At 35.6% G+C, this 22,368-nt stretch overlaps 1 protein-coding gene across 2 annotated transcripts in view; it reads right to left on the reverse strand.

Moving 5' to 3' along the window:
- Positions 1 to 22,368, reverse strand: part of Rabgap1l (RAB GTPase activating protein 1 like) — a 452,094-nt gene that overhangs the window by 375,061 nt on the left and 54,665 nt on the right. For both annotated transcript variants that reach the window (XM_090340389.1, XM_090340388.1), the window contains 3 exons: positions 14,560 to 14,626; positions 7,160 to 7,262; positions 4,218 to 4,384 (listed from right to left, as the gene is read on the reverse strand). In XM_090340389.1, the coding sequence (XP_090196515.1) occupies positions 4,218 to 4,384; positions 7,160 to 7,262; positions 14,560 to 14,626 (337 nt within the window). The remainder of the gene's footprint in view (positions 1 to 4,217; positions 4,385 to 7,159; positions 7,263 to 14,559; positions 14,627 to 22,368) is intronic.

Here is a 22,368-nt window from a genome sequence, read left to right on the forward strand (position 1 = left end):
TGTTTTTTGGTCGGTTGTGGGGCTTGAACTGGGTGCTGTTCCTGAGCTCTTCTGCTCAAGACTGTCGCTGTACCACTTGGGCCACAGCAGTTAACTAGTGATAAAGAGTTTCATAGACTTTCATGCCTGGGCTAGCTGTGAGCCACAATCTTCAGTTCTCAGCCTCCTGAGTAGCTACAATTATAGGCATTAGCCACCAGTGCCTGGCTCACACTGCCAATTTTTTTATAAGCATTATTTCCCACAGTTAGAATTAAAATATCCAACTGCCTACAAACATCTTTACCTAGGAGTACCACAGAAAGTTAAATTCAACATACGCAAAACTATCCTATTCTTCATTACCCCCAAAACTTTTTTCCTTGACCCTTTGTTTCAAGGAAGACATATTCAACAGCCACCCAGTCACCCAAAATAATCCTACCTTTAGTTCTCCTTTGGCCTAAGTATGAAAATTGACATAAAATCTGGTTGATTTTTACTTTCCAAAGCCTCTCCATGTCATCTTTTCCATCTGCCCTTTTCCTACTGCCCTTTTTTCAATCCATCATAAGGTCACATCTTGGCTGCATAGCCTTCTTACTGCTTTCACAGTGACTTTTATCAATTATTAATTTAGCATCATTCACAGTTTAAAAGCATTCAATGATTCCTCTTCACCTGAAAATAAATCTCCTAAATTCCTGAGTATGGTTATGATTCCAGAATGATGCTTGGGACTATTTAATTTCCTGAACGGTGTTACAACAGAATTCTGTGAATTTATCCAACTATTATCTCTGAGTAAACAATCTTTCTGCATCATCATGCTTTAAAAAGCCTGACTTTTTCCTAAGTTCAAGTCCTAACACTGAGAAAACATAATTTTTAAAAAATTGTAAAACTGATGAGCATTTATCAAGGGACAATTGCTATTTTATTTCCAAAATTACCATTTACTCATTATGATAAATCTTTGAAATAACTTACCTAAAAGTATACAATCAAAAATATATGGCAGAGATAAACAAGGGTACATACTGAGGAAGTCTGACCAGGCACAGTGAGCCTAAAATCCTATCTACTTGAAAGGAAGAAATCAATGAAACTCCATTAGAGGGCAATCCAAGCAGAAAAGTTCTCAAGTCTCCATGGCTAGGTATGCTAACATACACATAGGTCAACCTAAACTATGGAGAAACACAATCACTAGGTGCAGAGGTACCCGCCTGTTAACTCAAATGAAAGGCACCAATAGAAGGAATGCGATCCATGTTGACTAGGCCAAAAATAACCAACACAGCCAGGTGTGGTGGTTCACGCCTGTAATCCTAGCTACTCAGGTGGATGAGATCTGAGGATCAAGGTTCAAAGCCAGCCCGGGCACAAAAGGACCTGAGACTCTTATCTCCAATTAACCTCTAGAAAAGGGAAATACAGCTTGGCTCAAGGGAAGGGAGGTGGGCTTGAGCTGAAGAGCTCAGGGACAATACCCAGGCCAAATCAAGCCCCATGACTCACAAAAAATAAATAACCAACACAAAAAAAGGGACTAAAAGAAGAGATAGCTATACTGGCAGACAATCTGTTTAGCATTGTATGGCCAAAAAAAACAAATAAAAATAAAAGATAAAAACTCAATGATTTAATTTGAATCCAATTTGTGTATGTTTCTATTGTTGCATTAGCATCTAGTATTTTAATATTTTTACCACTGCATACTTCTTATGCTCAGAAAAAATATATACATATATATTTGTATAATATAATTTTGTACTGAAAGCATTCAATAAAAGTTTAAGAAAATTAAATATTGAAAATTACTTCTAAAATGAATATTGCCCTGTCAACAAAATATAAAATAAATGAAACAGGCCTTTGGCCTTCCTTCCTCAACACAGGGACACTTGGTATAAAGCAGGAATGTCCTCTTGATTTTTCCACCAAGACCTCAAATAAAATATAGCCAAAGGAAAAGTCTTATAAAACCTATGGAGGATACTATAACTGATAAAAGTTATTAAGGTTTACTTCCTGGAACATGGATATTTTTTTATGTCCAGCAAAGCTTTAGGCCAGTGGAATGAACTAGTACCAGAAATTCACTAGTATTAAAAACCTTTTGAAGCAGAAATCTTTTTGGCAAGTAGTTTTCAAATAATCCCAGATACATACAGTATGCTTCCCCAATAGTATCAAATATCATTTGATTTTAGCATATAAGAACCTGTTTTCTTAGAGGAATAAGAAAGGGTATGCTACCAATGTTTCCGATGTTTTAAGTCGTTACATTTCCATTATAAACTTTGCAGATACAATGCAACAAATTTAAATGGTGAAGTCAACAATGTCGTTGCTGCCTGTACATCATCTTTATAATAGCAATAAAAATTTTAATTAGAAAAGCAAAGGTAATTTTTTTTAAGTTTTCAAGGAAAAAACCTTGCATTTCAAATTGTCCAAAATAATTTTCCATTTGCTGCAGCTTTTTTTTGTGCCAGCATTAGGACTTGAACTCAGGGCCTCATACTTTTCTTCCTTGTATTCTATACTTATAGGTGGGACTCTATCACTTCAGCCTCGCCTCCACATCTGCATTTTTGGTGGTTAACTGGAGGTAAGAATCTCATGGACTTTTCTGTCCAGGCTGGCTTCAAATCTTGATTATCAAATCAAATGTGAAAGACCAGTGCTCAACTACTTTTTTCATAACTTCATACTTGGAGTTAGTGCTCTACACCTTTATTCTTTAGTTGTTTTTCAGAGAGGAGCCCACTCTTTCGGCCAGGGATGACCTTAGACTATGATTTTCCTACTTTTACCTCTAAAACAACTGGGATCACATGAATTCACCACTACACCCGTCTGTACTATTTCTGCTCAGGACAGGTAACATTCATATTTGGATCAGCCAATAATCTATTTTCCATACTTTACATGCTTTTTCTTTAATAAAGATCATAATGCTAAGGTAAGATATCATCGTCTTCATACTTAAGATATATTTAAATCACCCTCACATTTAATATAGCTAAATATTACAAAAGAATCTAATTTTTAAGTACACATGAAACAAGCTCAGGTAGTATTTTTATGCTTTATTTCTAAAAAAAAAAAAGTTTCATGATGCTTACCAAAGGCACTCAACATTACAAGTTTCAAAAGTATAAAAATAATATTCAGTAATAATATACTTTATTTACATATGTGCACACATATACACTTATATGGAAAGGAAGGAAAGGAATGAGAGAAGAGAGAAGGTGGGAAGGTTAAGCAAGATAATGAGCTTGTGAAAGCTAGCTTTTTTTATCTTCTCAGGGAGATAAAATCCCCATCATAATAACTGTCACTAGAAGACTGACAACCTATATTTTATTCAGTTCCTTTAGTCACCTTAAAATAATACTGTACCTAAAAATGATAAATTCTTTAATAATGGTAACAACTTAAAATGGCAGAAAAGGAAAGTAAGATAAAAGGATGGATAAGGTGAGAAGGCAAAAAAATCTCTTAAAATAGTAAAAGATGCTCAGAAGATTAAAGTTTTAAATGTTGCTCATATAATGATTGCTACAATGTGCTGTAAAAACCATTCCACAGGGTAATAAAATCTGACTCAAACCAATGGATGCAGTAATTTTATGAAATACGAATGCCACCATAATTTTAAGTATATGGTATATGAAACATAACTGAGCCAAGATAACTGTTTAATATGAAAATGGTAAGTGGCTTCTATAATTAATTATACTAGTACATTTGCCAAACTCTATTGTACATATTTAGTTATAAAATAGCAAGCATTTTAAAACTTAGGAGACTGAGAATACTACTAACAAAAACAGTACTTTAAAGATTTTCATCATCTAAATAGAACATTTTGCCATTATTTTCAAAAGTGACACAAGTAACTGACACTGTTATTATCTTCCTTTACTAGAAAACAAAAAATTATATATTTACCTACTAATGCTGCCTAACTTAATGATGCCAAAGGAACTCTAATTTTGCTCATTTAATATGAAAATGTAATACTGTTCCTAAAGAGACAAGTAATATATTGAAACAATGTGGATTGCCTATTATTGCAAGCAAAAATAACTATAAATAGGTAATCTGTGAGATTTTGCTCATATTTTAACTCATTTTATTGCTATGTAAGTAATGACTTTAACATGAAAAATGAAAGATAGGAAAGAAAATTTATTATTATAGTTTACATAAAAAGATCCTACCTGTTTCAATCTCATGAAGAAAGTCTCAGTGAAAGTTTTCCTGCTGAAATACCAAAACCTCTCATTTGCAGGGTACACACGAACTACCGTCTCCAAGAGAAAGCGGACAGGCTCTACCACTTCTGTGACTACCATATCCACTGCCACAGTCATATACACTCGTTTATCTGCAATAGAAAGTTTCTAGTTTTTATGCTGGATTTATTGTTCCTTGATCATTTAAGAAAACAACAGTTCTTTACAACCAGATTGCCTCAAATGTTTTTATTTTAAAATATCTTATTATCACCTTGTTAGTATGTTTTCAGATACTAATGATCCTAATCTTAATCCAAGGTTCAAATCTCCTGACAGCTATCATATTCCATTCTCCAAATCAGATCCTTAAAATAAAAAAATTTAAAATCTAGCAGTTTTGAAGTAAAACAAAACTTGGTTCTTTTAATTCACTGCCATTAATGAATTTCTTTTTTATATTTTTGTAGTCCTAGGTACCAAACAGAGTCTTATATATGCTAGACCAGGCTCTACCACTGAGCCACATCCCAGCCCAAGAGTGTGTGTGTGTGTGTGTGTGTGTGTGTGTGTGTGTGTGTGTGTGTGTGTGTGTGTGTGTGTGTGTGTGTGTGTGTACAAATGGCCTTACTAGAGCTATAAGAGAACAGCAGTGCAGTGTTATCAGCTGAATTTCTAGCTACTATTTAACAAGTCAATTCAGCCACTTTATTTGATTTAGAATCTAGGTCAAAATACCGTGGTTTTCTTCAGTTTCCCACTAAGATGAGTCAACAAATGAATTTTATTTTATTATCCTGCTTGATATTCATTGGAAATTTTGAATTCTGAATTTTGAATTTTTATTACTTTATATGTATTTTTTAAATTTTATCTCCCATTTTTTAGTTCTTAGTTTAAAAATACAAAGTAAGACTATCATTAGAAAAAACTTTCAATAATGATTTTTATGTGGATATGTGCCAATACTGGGGCTTAAACTCAGGGCCTAAGCGCTGCCTCTTAATGTTCAAGACTGGAATTCTACCACTTGAGCCACAGCTCCAATTCTATCTTTTGGGCAGTTAAATGAAAATAAGAATCTCACAGATTTTCTTTCCTGGGCTAGCTTCAAACTGCAGTCTTCAGTTTCCTAAGTTGCTAGGATTTCAGGTGTGAGCCAACTGGGTCAATAGTATTTTTTTTTTCAGACACTGTGTATCAATCATAATCATCATGTTTCTATTGTTATCAAATTCAACCTATCTTTTACTAATTATTACCCCTGCTAACACTAGAGAAGCTAAGATACTCAAAATACCATATCTAACCTAGAGTATCCTGAAATCTAAAATGAGTAATACACAAGGGTAAAGGGTAACACCTGACATGCTATGTCATACTCAACTGCATCAATGCCTGAAGCTTAGTAAATATTTAAATATTATTTGGCTTATAAATTATCTGAATAATGCATAATTTCAAAAAAATTTAAAAGAAACTTAGAAACTGTAAAGTTCAACACAACCTGTTTAGGTACTACATGAAATAAACTTAACACACACTTTGGGTCTGAACATTATTGTAATATACTATAGAAAGGTTATTTTAATAAATTATAAAATTTATTTTCTATTTGAAGATAAAATGTGTACTAAAATATAAAACAGAAATATGTATAACAATAGAATCAGGTAATGGCTACTTTATAATTTAATCCTTAATATTTCTATGTTTTAGTCTTCCAACTTTTCAAGTGGGTTATTTTTTTCATTTTGTCTAGTGATTATAAAAAAGAAAGTTATAAGCCCATCTCCAAAAATAAACTACTTAGAAATCACTGGTGGCAAAAACATAAAAAGGTAGATTTTATACAGCCATTTTTTCTCTTTTCAATCCTTTTTTTTTTTTTTTTTTTTTTGCCAGTCCTGGGCTTGGGCGTCCCTGGATTTTCTCAAAGCTAGGGCTCTACCACTTGAGCCACAGCACCATTTCTGGCTTTTTTCTATGTATGTGGTACCAAGGAATCGAACCTGGGTCTTCGTGCATGCTAGGCAAGCACTCTACTTCTAGGCCAAACTCCCGGCCTCAATCCTTACTTTTAGATAGCTTTATATATAATAAAAAATATGTAACAGACCTGATATATATACGGCCTTTTAGGAAAATAAGGAATAATTTTCATCTTCCTGTTCTTCATTAATGTATTTCTATTTTAGTAACCACCAATTCTTCCCATCTTTAATCAAAGGTCTACTGTGAGGTTCACAGTCCATAATCCTAGCTACTCAGGAGTCTGAGATCTGAAGATCAAGTTTCAAAGCCAGCGGTGGGGGGGGGGGCACAAAAGGACCTGAGACTCTTATCTCCAATTAACCTCTAGAAAATGGGAAGTGGGGCTTGGCTTAAGGGTAAGGCGGTAGCCTGGAGCTGAAGAGCTTAAGGACAGTACCCAGGCCCAGGGGTAGGGCAGTAACCTTGAGCTGAAGAGCTCAGGGACAGCACCCAGGCCCAGAGTTCAAGCCCTACAACCGACAAAAAGAAAAAGAAAAACGAAAACTTTGATTATTTAACATTTATAAATTTCTATGTAACATTACTTCTGTTAAATAAAAAGATAACAAGGGAAAAACATTTTCTACTGCTAGAATCCCAATGATCAAAAAGTAGAACAAATAATAAGTGAGGAATATGATTTTTATTTTTAAAAGTTAAAGCAATAAAAATATGTACCTAGAATTAGTTTGCTTTCATCTTTCATATTCATCTATCTTTTTTACCCAAATAAACCAACTGTATAATCTAATAAAATTAGTTAGCATCTTCTGAGAAAATTCTTTTTAATGCTGAGGGTTTTCCCCACAGAAGCACAAAGTATGAACAAGAACTTCAAATTCTACTCATCTTAAGTAAATATTTGAATTTTTAACAATATTTTAAGAAGTCACCTTTTGGGGTTTCTTCATTAAGTGCCAGAAATATTGGTGCATTAGGGTTCCACATGCCAGTGATAACATAAGCTCTTCCATCATAGCTCTTTCCCATGGATTCCTACATAAGTGCAAACAAGAATCACTGAGAATACTCATATAAAATCACTATTTTAAATTATATCTGTAAGTGATCCATTTTGTTATGATTCATATTCAAAAGTGGGGCTTTATTTTTGTTCATCCTAACAAAGTATGGGTGATATACAGAGTGATTACAGTTACAAAAGTTAAGGTAGGGGCCGGGAGTTTGGCCTAGTGGTACAGTGCTTGCCTAGCATGCACGAAGACCCGGGTTCAATTCCTCAGTACCACATACATAGAAAAAAGCCAGAAGTGGTGCTGAGGCTCAAGTGGTAGAGCTCTAGCCTTGAGAAAGTCTAAGGACAGGGCTCATGCCCTGAGCTCAAGCCCAGGACTGGCAAAAAAAAAAAAAGTTAAAGTCAAACATTGTTACATTCTCCCATATTTTTCTCCTACTTTCCATCTTCCCCAACCCCCAGCTGTAAAATTCACGTCCGGCATACTCTCTTGTGAGTCTTGCTGTTGCACTGGTTTGCCCTTTGTCTCACCATTTTGTTTTTTCTCTTCCCTTCCCTAATTCAAATAAACCTACATACACTATACCAGGTACCTAAGTGAAATGAACTCCAAAACATGGAAACACGAGGTTTTTCTTTGTGGTTGCTGTTTTTGTTTTTTGTTGGTTTGCTGTTTTGCCAATCCTGGGCCTTGAACTCGGGTCCTGAGCATGGTCCTTGGGCTTTCTCAAGGCTAGAGCTCTACCACTTGAGCCACGCACAGCACCATTTCTGGCTCCTTCTATATGTATGTAGTACCCGAGGAATTGAAACCAGTCTTCATGAATGCTAGGCAAGCACTCTACAAGTAGGCCAAACTCCCAGCCTATGGTTGCTGTTTTTAATGTATTATGTGAAATTATTTCTTTTTCTTTCATTTCCCTCTTACTGTTTATCCCCTGTTGTCACTGTATTTAATTTTGGTAAAAAGCATTTAAGTATTAACATTTCCTACAGACATTTTTAACCAATTTTTACACATAAACATGCACTTCTTCGATAAAGGAAAGCATACTTATACACACTGGACAACAACATTGTGATTGCTGTGAAGTTACATTAAACTTGGTCTATTCCTGGTTTTCAAAATCCCTATAGAGGATGTAACCAATCTCTATTAAAACATAGTATAGAATTAACTGAAGGTAGTTAGACTGAATAAACATTAAATATTAATTTATGTTACAATAATACAATCAGTATCTTCAAACTTAATACTATTCATCAATTATTATAAGTATTAGATTAATTCTGGTTTGTAATTACCACAGCTTATTAGCTTCCTCTCTCTACCCTTAATATTCCTTCATTTTTTTTCTTCTACTTTTTCATCTCATCTATTTTAAACTTTTACAAAGTCAACTCTTGGGGCCAGGAGTTTGGCCTAGTGGTAGAGTGCTTGCCTACCATGCATGAAGACCCAGGTTCAATTCCTCGGTATCACATACCTAGAAAAAAGCTGGAAGTGGTTTTATGGCTCAAGTGGTAGAGCTCTAGCCTTGAGAAAGCCCAAGGACAGTGCACAAGCCCTGAATTCAAGCCAGGACTGGCCAAAAAAAAAAAAGTCAACTCTTATCTCTTACTAAAGAAAGAGCAATTTTCATGAGGAATACAAAGCCACATATAGCTGTGCATATGTCTGTAGGGAGAAGGGAATAGAGAATGCCCAATGAGAAAACATCCTAAAGGTATACAAATATGTACATGTGCAAAAGAAAAGTATCTCCAGAACTTTCAATTTTCAGTATTCCTCATGTTATGAATAGAGTACTAAAAGGATCAGACTAAAACAAAATTCCTATAAGATTATCATTCATTTGGTAATTATTATGAGTATTTTTAATATATTAGCAAGGATTTGCTAATTTTTGTAGCTTGAGTGTAGTGATCCAGCATTTCAAAAATAAATTCAAGGCCATTTGCCAAGGAAATCTACTCAGCATCTATGTATCAATAAATATATCTATACAAATATATTTATAAATTGGCTTTCTTTCTCTCCTTCATATATAATACTTCTATCTCTCTCTACCTCCCTTTCTTCTTTCTCCTTTCTTCCTACCACCCCCTACTACCTCCCCTGAACAGGAATGTGCTCTGATCCAAAAGACCCCAATCTCTGGTCCAGAAATTTTGCTCTATTTGGAGTTTTAAAAGATGAACTAAACTAATAATAATCTTGCTTTGAATTAATACCAAGGAATATGGGCTGTTAGCATAAAAGCTGAAAGGTTGTAGTGATGTCAAGCTGTAACAAGATACATATAAAAGAATGTTATAAATTACATCAGAAAAATGTTTTAGAAAACATCATGTAGGAACAGGGTGTTTGCTCATGTCCATAATCCCAGCTACTGAGAAGTGAAGGAGGAGAGGTCAAATGGAGAAAAATCAACAAACTTCCCGGCCCAAACTAAAATAAAGGGACAAGGTATGTAAATCAACTGGTAGAGCACTTATCCGGCTTATAGGACACCATGTTTAACCCCTACAAACAACACACACACTCTCTGCGCGCGCGCGCGCGCGCGCGCGCGCGCGCTCTCTCGCTCTCTCTCGTGCTCTCTCGCTCTCTCTCGTGCTCTCTCTCTCCTTTCTTTCTCTCTCTCTCACACATACACACACACACACACACATACACACACACAGGAACTAGATGTGGTAGTTCACACCTACAGTACAGCATTTAGAAAGCTCAAGAAAGAGGGTCTCAAGATTAAAATTGTAAATAATGAAGACAATAAACAAGTGTCTGCCTAGACACTTCTAAAGGATGAATGGAATATGAGAAGCAAAAAAGGGTATCAAAGAAAAAAGAATAGTGACTGTACAAGAAGAAAAAATGTTATCATATGTGTAAGTATTAAATATTGTTTGACAAAACTTTTGCTTAAGCTTTTACACATATGAATATACATAGTGAATATACTAAATTACAATTTAAAATCTATATAGTTACTATGAATTCAGTTTCTAGTATATCATCAATAAATGATCTGATCTATGAACTGTCTAGCATCTCTAGTATTTAAATTTTAAATTATTTTCCGGGACAAAGAAACCAAGATCTACTGAGTTTTTTTGCTTTTTTTGGTATCTTTCCATCAGAGATTCCTAGGTTATCAATAGCTATGTGTTAAAATTCTATTTCCAGGCCAGTGGTTTGGCCTAGTGATAGAGTGCTTGCCTAGCATGCAAAAAGACTGGTTTGATTCCTTGGCACCACACAATACATAGAAAAGCAGGAAGTGGTGCTGTGGTTCAAGTGACAGAGCCTTAGTCTTGAGAAAAAAAAACGCACACGGACAGTGCTCAGGCCCTGAGTTCAAGCCCCAGGACTGGGAAAAAAAAAAAAACAAAAACAAAAATTCCTATTTCTACTAGAAAAAATGGTGCAAGCCTATAATCCAGCTACATGAAAAAAAGTTGTTGTTCTTAATGTACTATGTTATTTCTCTTCTCTTTTGTTGCCCTTTGGTTAATCTAATATTGTTACTATACCTGACTGTGTTACCTGTGTATGTTGTATATATGTTTGATTATTTGAAATAGGAAAGAGAAGGGGGGAAAACAAGATGATTGGGATGGGGTGGGGGTAGGGAAATGGGGAAAAAACCATGAGAAGGGAAATCAATGTGTGAGAAGTAACGCACCTACTATCTGGTTAATGTAACTGTAAACCAATAAAAAATTTAAAAAAGATGATCAGACCAGGCCAGTGCAAGCCAAAAGCAAGACTCTATTTGAAAAATAGCAAAAAGAAAAAGGGTTGAGGACATCTCTCAAGTGGTAAAATCCCTGCTTAGCAAGGACAAGACCTTGATTTAAAGGAAAGAAAAGAAAAGGAGGCTTGGATATCTCATATTGTTACAGTTATCTGATATATTTGTTATCTGATATATTGGATTTATTTGTATTGGGTTATTTGAAATTGGATAGGGAAGGGGGAAAACCAAGTGGGGGGGGGAGGAGGGGAGTGTGGGAGAGGGTAATGGGGACCAAGACATGTGAAAGGGTATCAATGTATGTGAATTAATGTATCCTCTCTCTGGCAATTATCATGTAACCCTTTTATTAATTACAATAAAAAAAAGAAGAAGAAAAAAAAAGAAAGGGAGGGAGGGAGGGAGGGAGGGAGGGAGGGAGGGAGGGAGGGAGGGAGGGGAGTCAAGCAGGCAGGCAGGCAGGCAGGAAGACAAACAAAAACAAAAGAAAATCAAGACTGGAGTTAGTGGTAGAATACTTGTTAAGCCCACACACAAGGTCTTAGATTTGATCTGCAGCACTGGGAAAAAAAAGTGCAAAATAAAGGTATCACAAATTTTGTTTATACATGTATTTTCCAAGTCAATACAAATAAAGTAGCAGAAAATCTGTGTCAGTTTTCCATGAACAGCTGCCTGTGTCAAAGGAACTTCTGTTCTGTATTAGTTTCTTGGGCCTAAGCCACGTGCGGTAGCTCACACCTGTAATCCTTCCTAGCTACTCAGGAGGCTGAGAGCTGAAGATCAAGGTTCAAAGCCAGCACGGACACAAAAGGACCTGAGACTCTTATCTTCAGTTAACCTCTAGAAAAGGGAAAGTGGGGCTGGGCTCAAAGGTAGGTGGTAGCCTTGAGTGGAAGAGCTCAGGGACAATGCCCAGGCCCAGGAGGTAGGGTGGTAGCCCTGAGCTGAAGAGCTCAGGGACAGTGCCTTAGGCCAAGTTCAAGCCCCATGACCCACCAAAAAAAAAAAAAATTTTTTTTTCTTGGGGTGGAAGTTTTGCCTAGTGGTAGAGTGCTTGCCTAGCATGCACAAAGACCCGGGTTCGATTCCTCAGTACCACATACATAGAAAAAAGCTGGAAATGGTGATATGGCTCTAGCCTTGAGAAAGTCCAAGGACAGCACTCAGGCCCTGAGTTCAAGCCCCAGGACTTATTAATTTCTCTAGATGAAATAACTAAGACAATTAGAGAAAATTACAAGAACTGTAGCTGACTACAAAGAAATAACTGTGTAATAATCATAAATGGTCTTCAAGCTCCAATATAAGGTAATGAGTTCCTTTTTATTAGATATAATTTAAGCAAGGGTCAATAATCACATATTAAAGTATCATGAAGATTAATGACACTTGATTTTAACAAATCACATCTGTTGAAAAATCACAAATATAGACATTTGTTTTTCAGGTAAGCCCACTTCTCTTCAGGAACATGAAGAGTGGCAAGGCCTTGCATTTTAATGATATTACATGGGAAGATTGCTCTGTCAGCTAGACACTGACAAAGGAGCATAAGAAGTTCACAGCAGTTCTTTATTATCCAAATTTCAGTTTTGTGGATAAATCTCTGCCAGTCATACAACTCTATTTTTTAAACTCCGATGAAAGACCATAATTAGGCCCTAATCCCATTCAAAGTGTTTATGCTTCAGTGCTTCCCAATACTTCTTTATATTTGAAATTGTCAAAACTCCAAAATGCTAGGTTTAACCTTATGTAAAATCACATACATGTCTAGTATGTTGTAGGGAGAGGACAAAAAAAATAGATTTTTTTAAAGTATTTACTTTTTTATAGTCAATATAATTGGTTGCCTTCATCTGACCCATCAAAGGCAGTTTTGTCTACATTTCCATGGCTCATTGTACACAGAAAGAGGACTTTAACTCATTACTGTGGTTAATCCCAAAGATGGTAAGACTGTCTTACTTATGTGCAAACCCCAACAACTCACCCAATGTTCAGCACACAAACAGGCACCTAAAAACCTATGTACAGCATCCCAATAAAGCTTATTAAAAAAATCAGTGCCTTTTCTCCGTTCCCTATCCAATTTCAAATAACCAAATACAAATATATCCGATATATCAGGTAACAAGATGACGGGTGGGAGTGGGGGGGAGGGAAATGGGGATCAAGACATGTGAAAGGGTATCAATGTATGGGAATTAATGCACCATCTATCTGGCAAATATCATGTAACCCTTCTATTAATTACAATAAAAAATATATGAAAAAAAGAATAAAAAATTACTGCTGATAATACTAATTTAAAAAAAAACTTGACACAGGGGTAACATTTATAAAACATTGTTAAAAAGAACAAAACATCTACCCAGGAGGCTGAGATCTGAGGATGGAGGTTCAAAGCCAGCCTGGGAACTAAAGACTGTGAGATTCTTATCTCCAATTAATCACTAGAAAACCAGAAGTGAGTGGCGCTATGGCTCAAGGGGTAAGGGTGGTAGCCTTAAGCTGGAGAGCTTAAGGGACAGCGCCCAGGCCTAGAGTCCAAGACCCACGACCGACAAAAGAAAAAAAGAAAAAGAAAAAACATGAAGTATCTATTGTTGTTAAATATCTCTAATTAACCACCAAAAATCCAGAAGTAGAGCTGTGGCCCAAGTGTTAGACTGTTAGGCTTGAGCAAAGAAATTCAAGGACCAGGCCCACAGTCTGAGTTCAAACCCCAAGATCAACATTAAAAAAATTTTTTTTAACTCAAGTTTCTGCTATTTTTACACCAAATACCAATCCTTGAAGATGTGTTCATCTTTACTGGCATTCCTTAAAAATATATAGTAAATAGGCTTCACTAAGAGCAAGATTTTTTAAAGAAACGTTTATACACTTTTATCAGAATTAGAGAAGGGAAGAAGAACAACAAAATGGTGAGACAAAGGAGAAAAAGTGAACCAATGCAACAGTGATACTTACAAGGCAATACATTGGAAATGAACTTTACACCTAGTGCAGGATAGCAGGGAAGGGACTGGGGGTAGAGAAAGTAGGAGAAAAACAATGTTGGAAAAGAAATGTACTCATTTCCTTATGTATGTAATTGTAGCCCCTCTGTACATCACCTTGACAATAAAATTAAATTTAAAAAGAAATCACAGGATTCAAAATAACTGCATTTAAAAATCAGTACATTTGGAAGTGGTGCTGTGGCTCAAGTGGTAGAGCACTAACCTTGAGCCGATGAGCTCAGGGACAGTGCTCAGGCTGAGAGTTCAAGCCCCACAACTGACAAAAAATATATATACATACATATATATATGCATGTATGTATATATATGTGTGTGTGTATATATCAATACATTTAATCAAAGAAAGATATTGCATTCACTTCGAAGATATTTAATTGTCTATTTGGTATTTTAAAGAGAATAAATTATAATCACATACCTACAACAAGTAATTCTGACAACAAGATAAACTTATAAAATAGAAAATACTTAAAAAATATAACACATCTGTATTTGGTTAAAGTGCTTAAGGTTGTCATTACCATATCCAGTAAATGCATGTCACTGTTCTTCACATTTCGACCTGGACTTAATAACATTCCAAAACATCTGAAAATAATGAGAGGAAAAAAGAAGAATAAGATATCAAGAATACAAAAAAAGACGCTTTGTTTATAATAATTATACAATCTAAAAAAAAAACTCTTGTTTAACTATACAATCTAAGTTTTGTATTTAAAATTGTGCAAGGAACACCAGAAATCAAAATTTCTCAAGATACATAATAAAACTGAATAAAAATCATGGAAGTATAAAAAAAAATCTCAGACCTTTATTTTGCATATAAAGAACTACAAGGACCAGAAACTACCCTAAAAATGGATATAAACTTGACTAAAAGAAATGCAGTAGTGAGATATAAATTAGTTGCTAGAGGAAAAAGAGATTTTAGTTGCCCTGAAACTGCTATGGTCAAGATTGCTTAAGCCAGTTAAACAAAAAGAAAAATTTTAAAGAAAACAAGGCACTGTACTTTTATTGCATCCAACAGGATTAACAGAAGACAAAGCATCCTCTTGCCATCGACAGTCACATTCACTAAGGCACATTTAGTGTTGTATTCCTCTTTTTTTTTTAAGTTAGACAGACTTCATTATTAAATGTGATTTTGTATTAGTAAAGATACTGAGGCCAAGAGTGTGATCTAGTAACAGAGTGCTTGACTAGCACGCATGAAGCCCCAGGTTTTATTCCTCAGTACTAAACACACAGAAAAAAGCTAGAAGTGTTTCTGTGGCTCGAGTGGTAGCCTTGAGAAAAATCCAGGAACAATGCCCAGGCCCTGAGTTCAAGCCCAGGACTGGCAAATAAATAAAGATATTACTGAAAATACCATTAATATACTCTTAACTACATACTGTGTGCCTCCTAATGCTAAAGAAGCTTCAGGAATCCTACCAACACTACCTCAGCTCTTGTGAAGTATTTTCATAACCTCTAAAATGCAACTAAATCTATAATTTTTATATTTTCTGGACTATTGTTAACTAACACAGGTAAACAAAGTCTAGAGTTAAACAATTCACCAACAAAAAATGAATATAGTAAAAAAATTGATAAATTACAAGGATATTTTGAAAACATATCCTCATGTCAATGGAAAAATGTAATCTAATACGTAACATTACTGTATTCTAATACTGATAATTTTAATGATTATTCCATACTGCTATGATCTCTTCTAAAAATGCCTATAATAGTCTATACAAATTAAATAAAAACTGATCCCATACTTCTATTTCTTCTGTCTACCATTGTCTTAAATTCTTGCTAATAATAAAACATTTAATTTTTCACATAGGAAAATTGGTCTCTACTATTAAAATGAGGAAAGGTTTATTGATACTTTCTTACAATATTGTGGTCCAGCTTGCCCTGCTCATAGATTTTTTTTTTTGCCAGTCCTGGTGACCTCAGGGCCTGAGCACTATCCATGGACTTTCTCAAGGCTAGAGCTCTACCACTTGAGCCTCAGCACCACTTCCACCTTTTCCAGCTTTTTTCTATGTATGTGGAACTGAGGAATCGAACCCCAGTCTTCGTGCATGCAAGGCAACTCCTAGCCCTACTCATAGATTTTTTTTTTAAGAACAATTTTCTCTACCAAAAGATTTTTTACATTATAAAACTACTATACTCTCATTGTAATAAATAAATATCAAAGTATTGTATATTAAAAAAGTATTTTATTCCTTTTTTCAGCTTCCTTTGGAAATAAAGCTAATAGTGGTAAATATAACCTCATTTCTTTTGGCTCTTCTAGAAGATTTATTAAAGTTCCATACTATTTCTGAAACACGTCTGAGTAAATGGTTAAGTACCTTTCCTTATCAATGTAATCCACTGCTAGGAGCTGTGGGAATCCTTCTAGCTTCAGGAGATTTGAAAGTGTGTTTCAAGTAGAATGGTAATAGTGGAAAACCCTGGTTGAATAGATTTTTTCTTTATCCTATGTCTAAAGGCACAGGATTATGAGTGACCTTTGTACTGATTCTTATCAAAAGACAGAGTTCCAGTATGTACTTACATTAGTGAGGAAAATCCTATATTCCTTGACAAAACTGCTTAAGTGCTTCATGATTTTTTTAGTATTTCTTATTTTTTATTGTATTTTATTGTAGGGATAATGTATAGAGGAGTTATAGTTAACATTCATCAGATAATAGGTACAGTACTTCTCCAATCTTGATATCCCTTCTCATGTTTTTGTCCCCATTTCCCTCCCCTACCCTCTCTCAATCATTTTGTTATCCCCCTTCCCTTCCCTATTTCAAATAAACAAATAAGTGTATACACATTATACCAGGTAACAAAATCAAATACAGTAACTACATGAGATTAACCATAAGTGGAAAAAAAGAGAAAATAAATAACTTCACATAGTACATTAAGAGCAGCAATCAAAAATAAATTTCGTTTCTATATCTTAGAGTTCATTTCATTTAGTATCATCCTGTATGATCATATGTACACAACTTCTGAGGTACTATGACCTTCAGGTAAAAGCAGATATCCTCAAAACTTTATAGGAAGGAATAAGAGATACACTAGGACTCATTGGCACAGGTCAAAACTTTCTTAAGGCCCAGAAACACAACAAAGAAAGTCAGGAGAAATGGGACTGCATTAAACTGCAGAACTTCTGTACGGCAAAGGATATAGCCAGCAAATTTAACAGAAAACCCACAGAGTGGGAGAAGATCTTCACTAGCCATACAACAGACAAGGGCCTCATATCTAAAATATACCTATAGCCTAGATTTACCCAATCATCCAGAAATAAGGATATACTAAAGCCACGAGCACAACAATGTTCATTGCAGCACTATTTACCATAGCAAAGATATGGAACCAACCCAGATGTCCCTCAGTAGATGATTGGCTCAACAAGATGTGGTTTTTATACACAATGGAATTCTATGCTGCCATATAAAAGAATGACATCACCCCATTTGTAAGGAAATGGAAAAGCATGGAAAAAATCATATTAAGTGAAATACGCCATACCCAAAGGAACATAGGCTCAATGATTTCCCTTACTGATAATAATTAGTACACACCTAGGTGTCTCCTACCAAAGGATTACAATAGCGCAAAACCTAGATACATAAGGCCATACATGATGAGGCTAAATGAAAGGATCTCCAGGATATAGAAATGAGATATATATATATGTATTTTTATTGTAATTAATAAAAGGGTTACATGATATTTGCCAGATAGAAGGTGCATTAATTCACATACATTGATACCTTTCACATGTCTTGGTCCCCATTACCCTCCCCCTCACCCCCCATCTTGGTTTTCCCCCCTTCCCTATCCAATTTCAAATAACCAAATACGAATATATCCAATATATCAGTTAACAAAGTGAGATACTCTAACAATATGATATAACCAAGGGACAGCAAAAGAGATGGGAGATAACATAGTACATTAAGGACAACAATCATTCATTATATGGCTTTTGTTTCAGTATCCTGGAGGTCCTTTCAATTAGCTTCATACTATATGGCCTTATGTATCAAGGTTTTGCTCTATTGCAGATCTCTGCTAGTAGAGCCCAAGGTTTCTATTGATTATGACAAATGAGGGAAACCATTGAGCCTAAGTTCCTTTGAGTCTGGCTTACTTCACTTAATATGATTTTTTCTAAGTCTTTCCAGTTCCTAACAAATGGGGCCATGTCGTTTTTTCTGAAAGCAGCATAGAATTCCATTGTGTACAAATACCACAATTTGTTTATCCACTCATCAACTGAGGGACACCTAGGTTGGTTCCATATTTTGCTATGGTGAATAATGCTGCAATGAACACTGTTGTGCTAGTAGATTTAGTATGCCCTAGATTCTGGATGGTTGGGTAAATGCCAAGTAGTGGAATTGCTGGGTCATAGGGGAGTTCTATGTTTAGCCTTTTGAGGCACTGCCATACTGCTTTCCATAGTGGTTGAATGAGTTTGCACTCCCACCAACAGTGTAGTAGTGATCCCTCCTGGCCACATCCCCTCCAGCATCTGTTATTATTTGTTTTCCTGATCCTGGCCATTCTAACTGGAGTGAGGTGGAATCTTAGCGTTATTTTGATTTGCATTTCTTTTATGACCAGAGATGTTGAGCATTTCTTCATGTGTCTATAGGCCATTTTTGTTTCTACTTCAGAGAAGACTCTCTTTAAGTCTTTGGCCATTTTTTAATGGGATGGTTGTTACTTTGGAGATTAGTTTTGGATTGATTCAATTTTTTGAGCTGTTGATATATTTTAGATATGAGGCCTTTGTCCGCTGTATGGTTGGTGAAGATCTCCCACTCTGTAGGCTTCCTATTTACTAGCTATGTCCTTTGCCATACAAAAGCTCTGCAGTTTAATGCAGTCCCACTTATCCAGCCTTTCTCTGATTTGTTGTGATTCTTGGTCCTTATTAAGAAAGTTTCTACCTCTGCCAAGGAGGCCTAGTGTATCTCCTATGCCTTCTTGTAAAGTTTTCAGTGTGTCAGCTTTTACCTCCAGGTCTTTGATCCATTTGAAGTTAATTCTAGTGCAGGGTGACAAAGAAGGATCCAACTTTAGTTTTCTGCAGGTGCTTAACCAGTTCTGTCAGCACAACTTGTTGAAGAGGCTATCTTCCTTCCATTCTATTTTTTTGGCTCCCTTGTCAAAGATTAGGTGGCCATAGGTCTGTGGTTTAATATCTGGGTCCTCAGTTCTAGTCCATTGGTCTTCAGGCCTGTTCTTGTGCCAGTACCAAGCTGTTTTGATAACTACAGCTCTGTAATAGAGTCTAAAGTTTGGTATTGAAATTCCTCCTGCGCTGTTCTTTCTGCTAAGAAGTGTTTTTGCTATACGGGGTCTTTTATTATTCCATATGAAATTTTGGATTGCCTCTTCTATTTCTTTAAAGAATGACATTGGGATCTTGATGGATATTGCGTTGAATTTGTAGATAGCCCTTGGCAAGATTGTCATTTTCACCATGTTGATTCTTCCAATCCAGGAGCATGGGAGGTTTTTCTAATTCCTTAGTTCTGCTTTAATTTCCTTTTTCGGGGTTTTAAAGTTTTCACCAAAAAGGTCCTTTACATTCATAGTTAAGCTAATTCCTAGGTACTTTATTTTCTTTGAGGCTATTGCGAAAGGAGTTGCTTTCCTCATTGTTGCCTCGTTCCTCTCACTGTTGGCGTAGAGGAAGGCAGTTGATTTTTGAGGGTTACTTTTATAGCCTGCTACCCTTCCAAAGTTTTGAATCAGCTCAAGGAGCTTGGGAGTAGAGTCTATAGGATTCTTTAAATACAGAATCATGTCATCTGCAAAGAGAGATAGTTTTACTTCCTCTTTCCCTACCTGGATCCCCTTTATGCTTGCTTCTTGCCTTATTGCACTGGCTAGGACTTCTAACACTATGTTAAAGAGGAGTGGAAAGAATGGGCATCCTTGTCTCGGTCCTGATTTTAGAGGGAATGGCTTTAGCTTTTCGCCATTAAGTATAATACTAGCTGTGGGTTTGTCATACACAGCCTTTATTATATTGAGGAATATTCCATGGATTCCTAGTTTCTCCAGAGCTTTTAACAGAAAGGGGTGTTGGATCTTGTCAAATGCCTTTTCCGCATCTATTGAGACAATCATGTGATTTTTGTCCTTGCTCCTGTTGATGTGTTGAATTATATTAATTGATTTGCGTATGTTGATTTGCATATGTTGATGTTTTGTTTTGTTTTTGCCAGTCCTGGGCCTTGAGCTCAGGGACCGAGCACTGTCCTTGGGCTTTCTCAAAGCTAGAACTCTACCACTTGAGCCACTTTTTTTTCTATTTATGTGGTCCCGAGGAATTGAACCCAGGCCTTTGAACATGCTAGGCAAGCACTCTACCACTAGGCCAAACTTCCAGCCCCAAAACAAGAGCTTCATCTTGTGTGATATTTGTTCTTAATGTACTATGTTATTTCTTGTCTCCTTTGTTGCCCTTTGGTTAATCTCATATTGTTACAGTATCTGACTTTGTTATCTGGCATATTGTATTTATGTTTGTTTATTTGAAATAGGAAAAGGAAGGGGGAAAACATGTTGAGGGAAGGGGGTTGGGGGAGGATATGGGGACAAAAACATGAGAAGGGATATCAATGTATGAGAAGTAATTCACCTTCTATCTGGCAAATATAACTGTAACCCCTCTATTAATTACAATAATAAATAAATAAATAAAATATACCTACAGCCTAAAAAATTGAATCTCTCAAAAACAAATCCTCAGAGAAACAACCATCCCATTGAAAGGTAGGTTAAAAAGAGACTTTTCTGAAAAGGAAATAAGAATGGCCTATAGACACATGAAGTAATGCTTGACATCTCTGGCCATGGAAGAAATGCAAATCAAAACAACTCTGAGATTCTACCTCACTCCAGTTGGAATGCACATTATCAAGAAATCTAATAACTACAGATGTGTGCAGGGATGTGGCCAAGAGGGATCACTACTACACTGTTGGTGGGAGTATAAACTTGTTCAACCACTATCGAAAGCAGTATGGTGATTCCACAAAAGACTAAACAGAGAGCTCCCCTATGACCCAGCAATCCCACTCCTTGGCATTTACTCAAATGTCCAGAAATAAGAGCATACTAAAGCTTCATTCATTGCAACATTATTTACCATAGCTAAGATATGAACCAACCCGGGTGCCCCTAAGTAGATGAATGAATCAAGAAGTTGTAGTACTTATACACCATGGAATTCTACGCTGCCATCAGAAAGAATGACATCACCTCATTTGTAAGAAAATGGAAAGACTTGGGGAAAAAAAAAAAACATATTAAGTGAAGTATGCCATACCCAAAGGAGCATAGGCTTCATGGTTCCCTCATTCATGATGTTTTTTAATCATCTGAACCTTGGAATGTCTACTTTTCTATAACCCCCTTAAGTTTTTCCTTGGCAGAAGTTAGGAGAGAGAGCTTCAGCTAACATTATGTCAATTCCTCACCTGATGGTGTTAATTGGAATATTATTTAATAAACAATATTCTGAGATATAACTGAATTTCTTCATCAATCACTCTGGAATCTGCTAGTGGGAACCAACAAAGAGCCCTAAAGCTTTGGATTTTTCTCTCTTTTTTTTTTGATTATTACAGGTATTTATTTCAGTAATAAAATGCTAACATGCCATATTAACAAGTTTTTAAATATGGAGATCTGATCTTAGCTCATAATTAAAACTCAGGTTATGAAAGACTCCAGGTTGAGGAATTCTTTGTACTTTGGATTTTTCTTAAATGAAAATATTTGTCACCAATTGATAATATTTGATATAGAAGTCTTTTCCTGGAGTACTCTTAAGAACACCTGGACTAAAATCGAAAAGCAAACTCCTATCTCAAGGAATTCACAGTCCAATAGGGAAGGAAAATAAGTAAGCAGGTAACTGCAGTAAAATACAGTAAGTTCTATGATTATCTTTAAATACAGAATGTTAACAGAGTAGAAAAGAAAGGCATTCAACATTATGATACAATAGATGACCTGATCCTAAATTGAAATCAAGCCTTCTAAGAATATTTTCATATTGATAATTAAATAGTTTAAGTCAGATACTACTATATAATTATACAACTCTCATAAAACAAATAATGAAACGGGTTTTAAGAGTAAGTGATTTGCCCCAAAACACAGGATATTAAAATAGGGAACTGGGATTTAAGTCCATGTCTATGACTACAAAACTGTAAGATCTAAAAACAAGATGATGACACAAAGGATGAACCAATGTAACAGTGATATTCACAAGACAACAC

The sequence above is a fragment of the Megascapheus bottae genome, chromosome 10 (assembly GCF_031878675.1).
Source record: "Megascapheus bottae isolate mThoBot1 chromosome 10, mThoBot2.hap1, whole genome shotgun sequence".
NCBI lineage: Eukaryota > Metazoa > Chordata > Mammalia > Rodentia > Geomyidae > Megascapheus > Megascapheus bottae.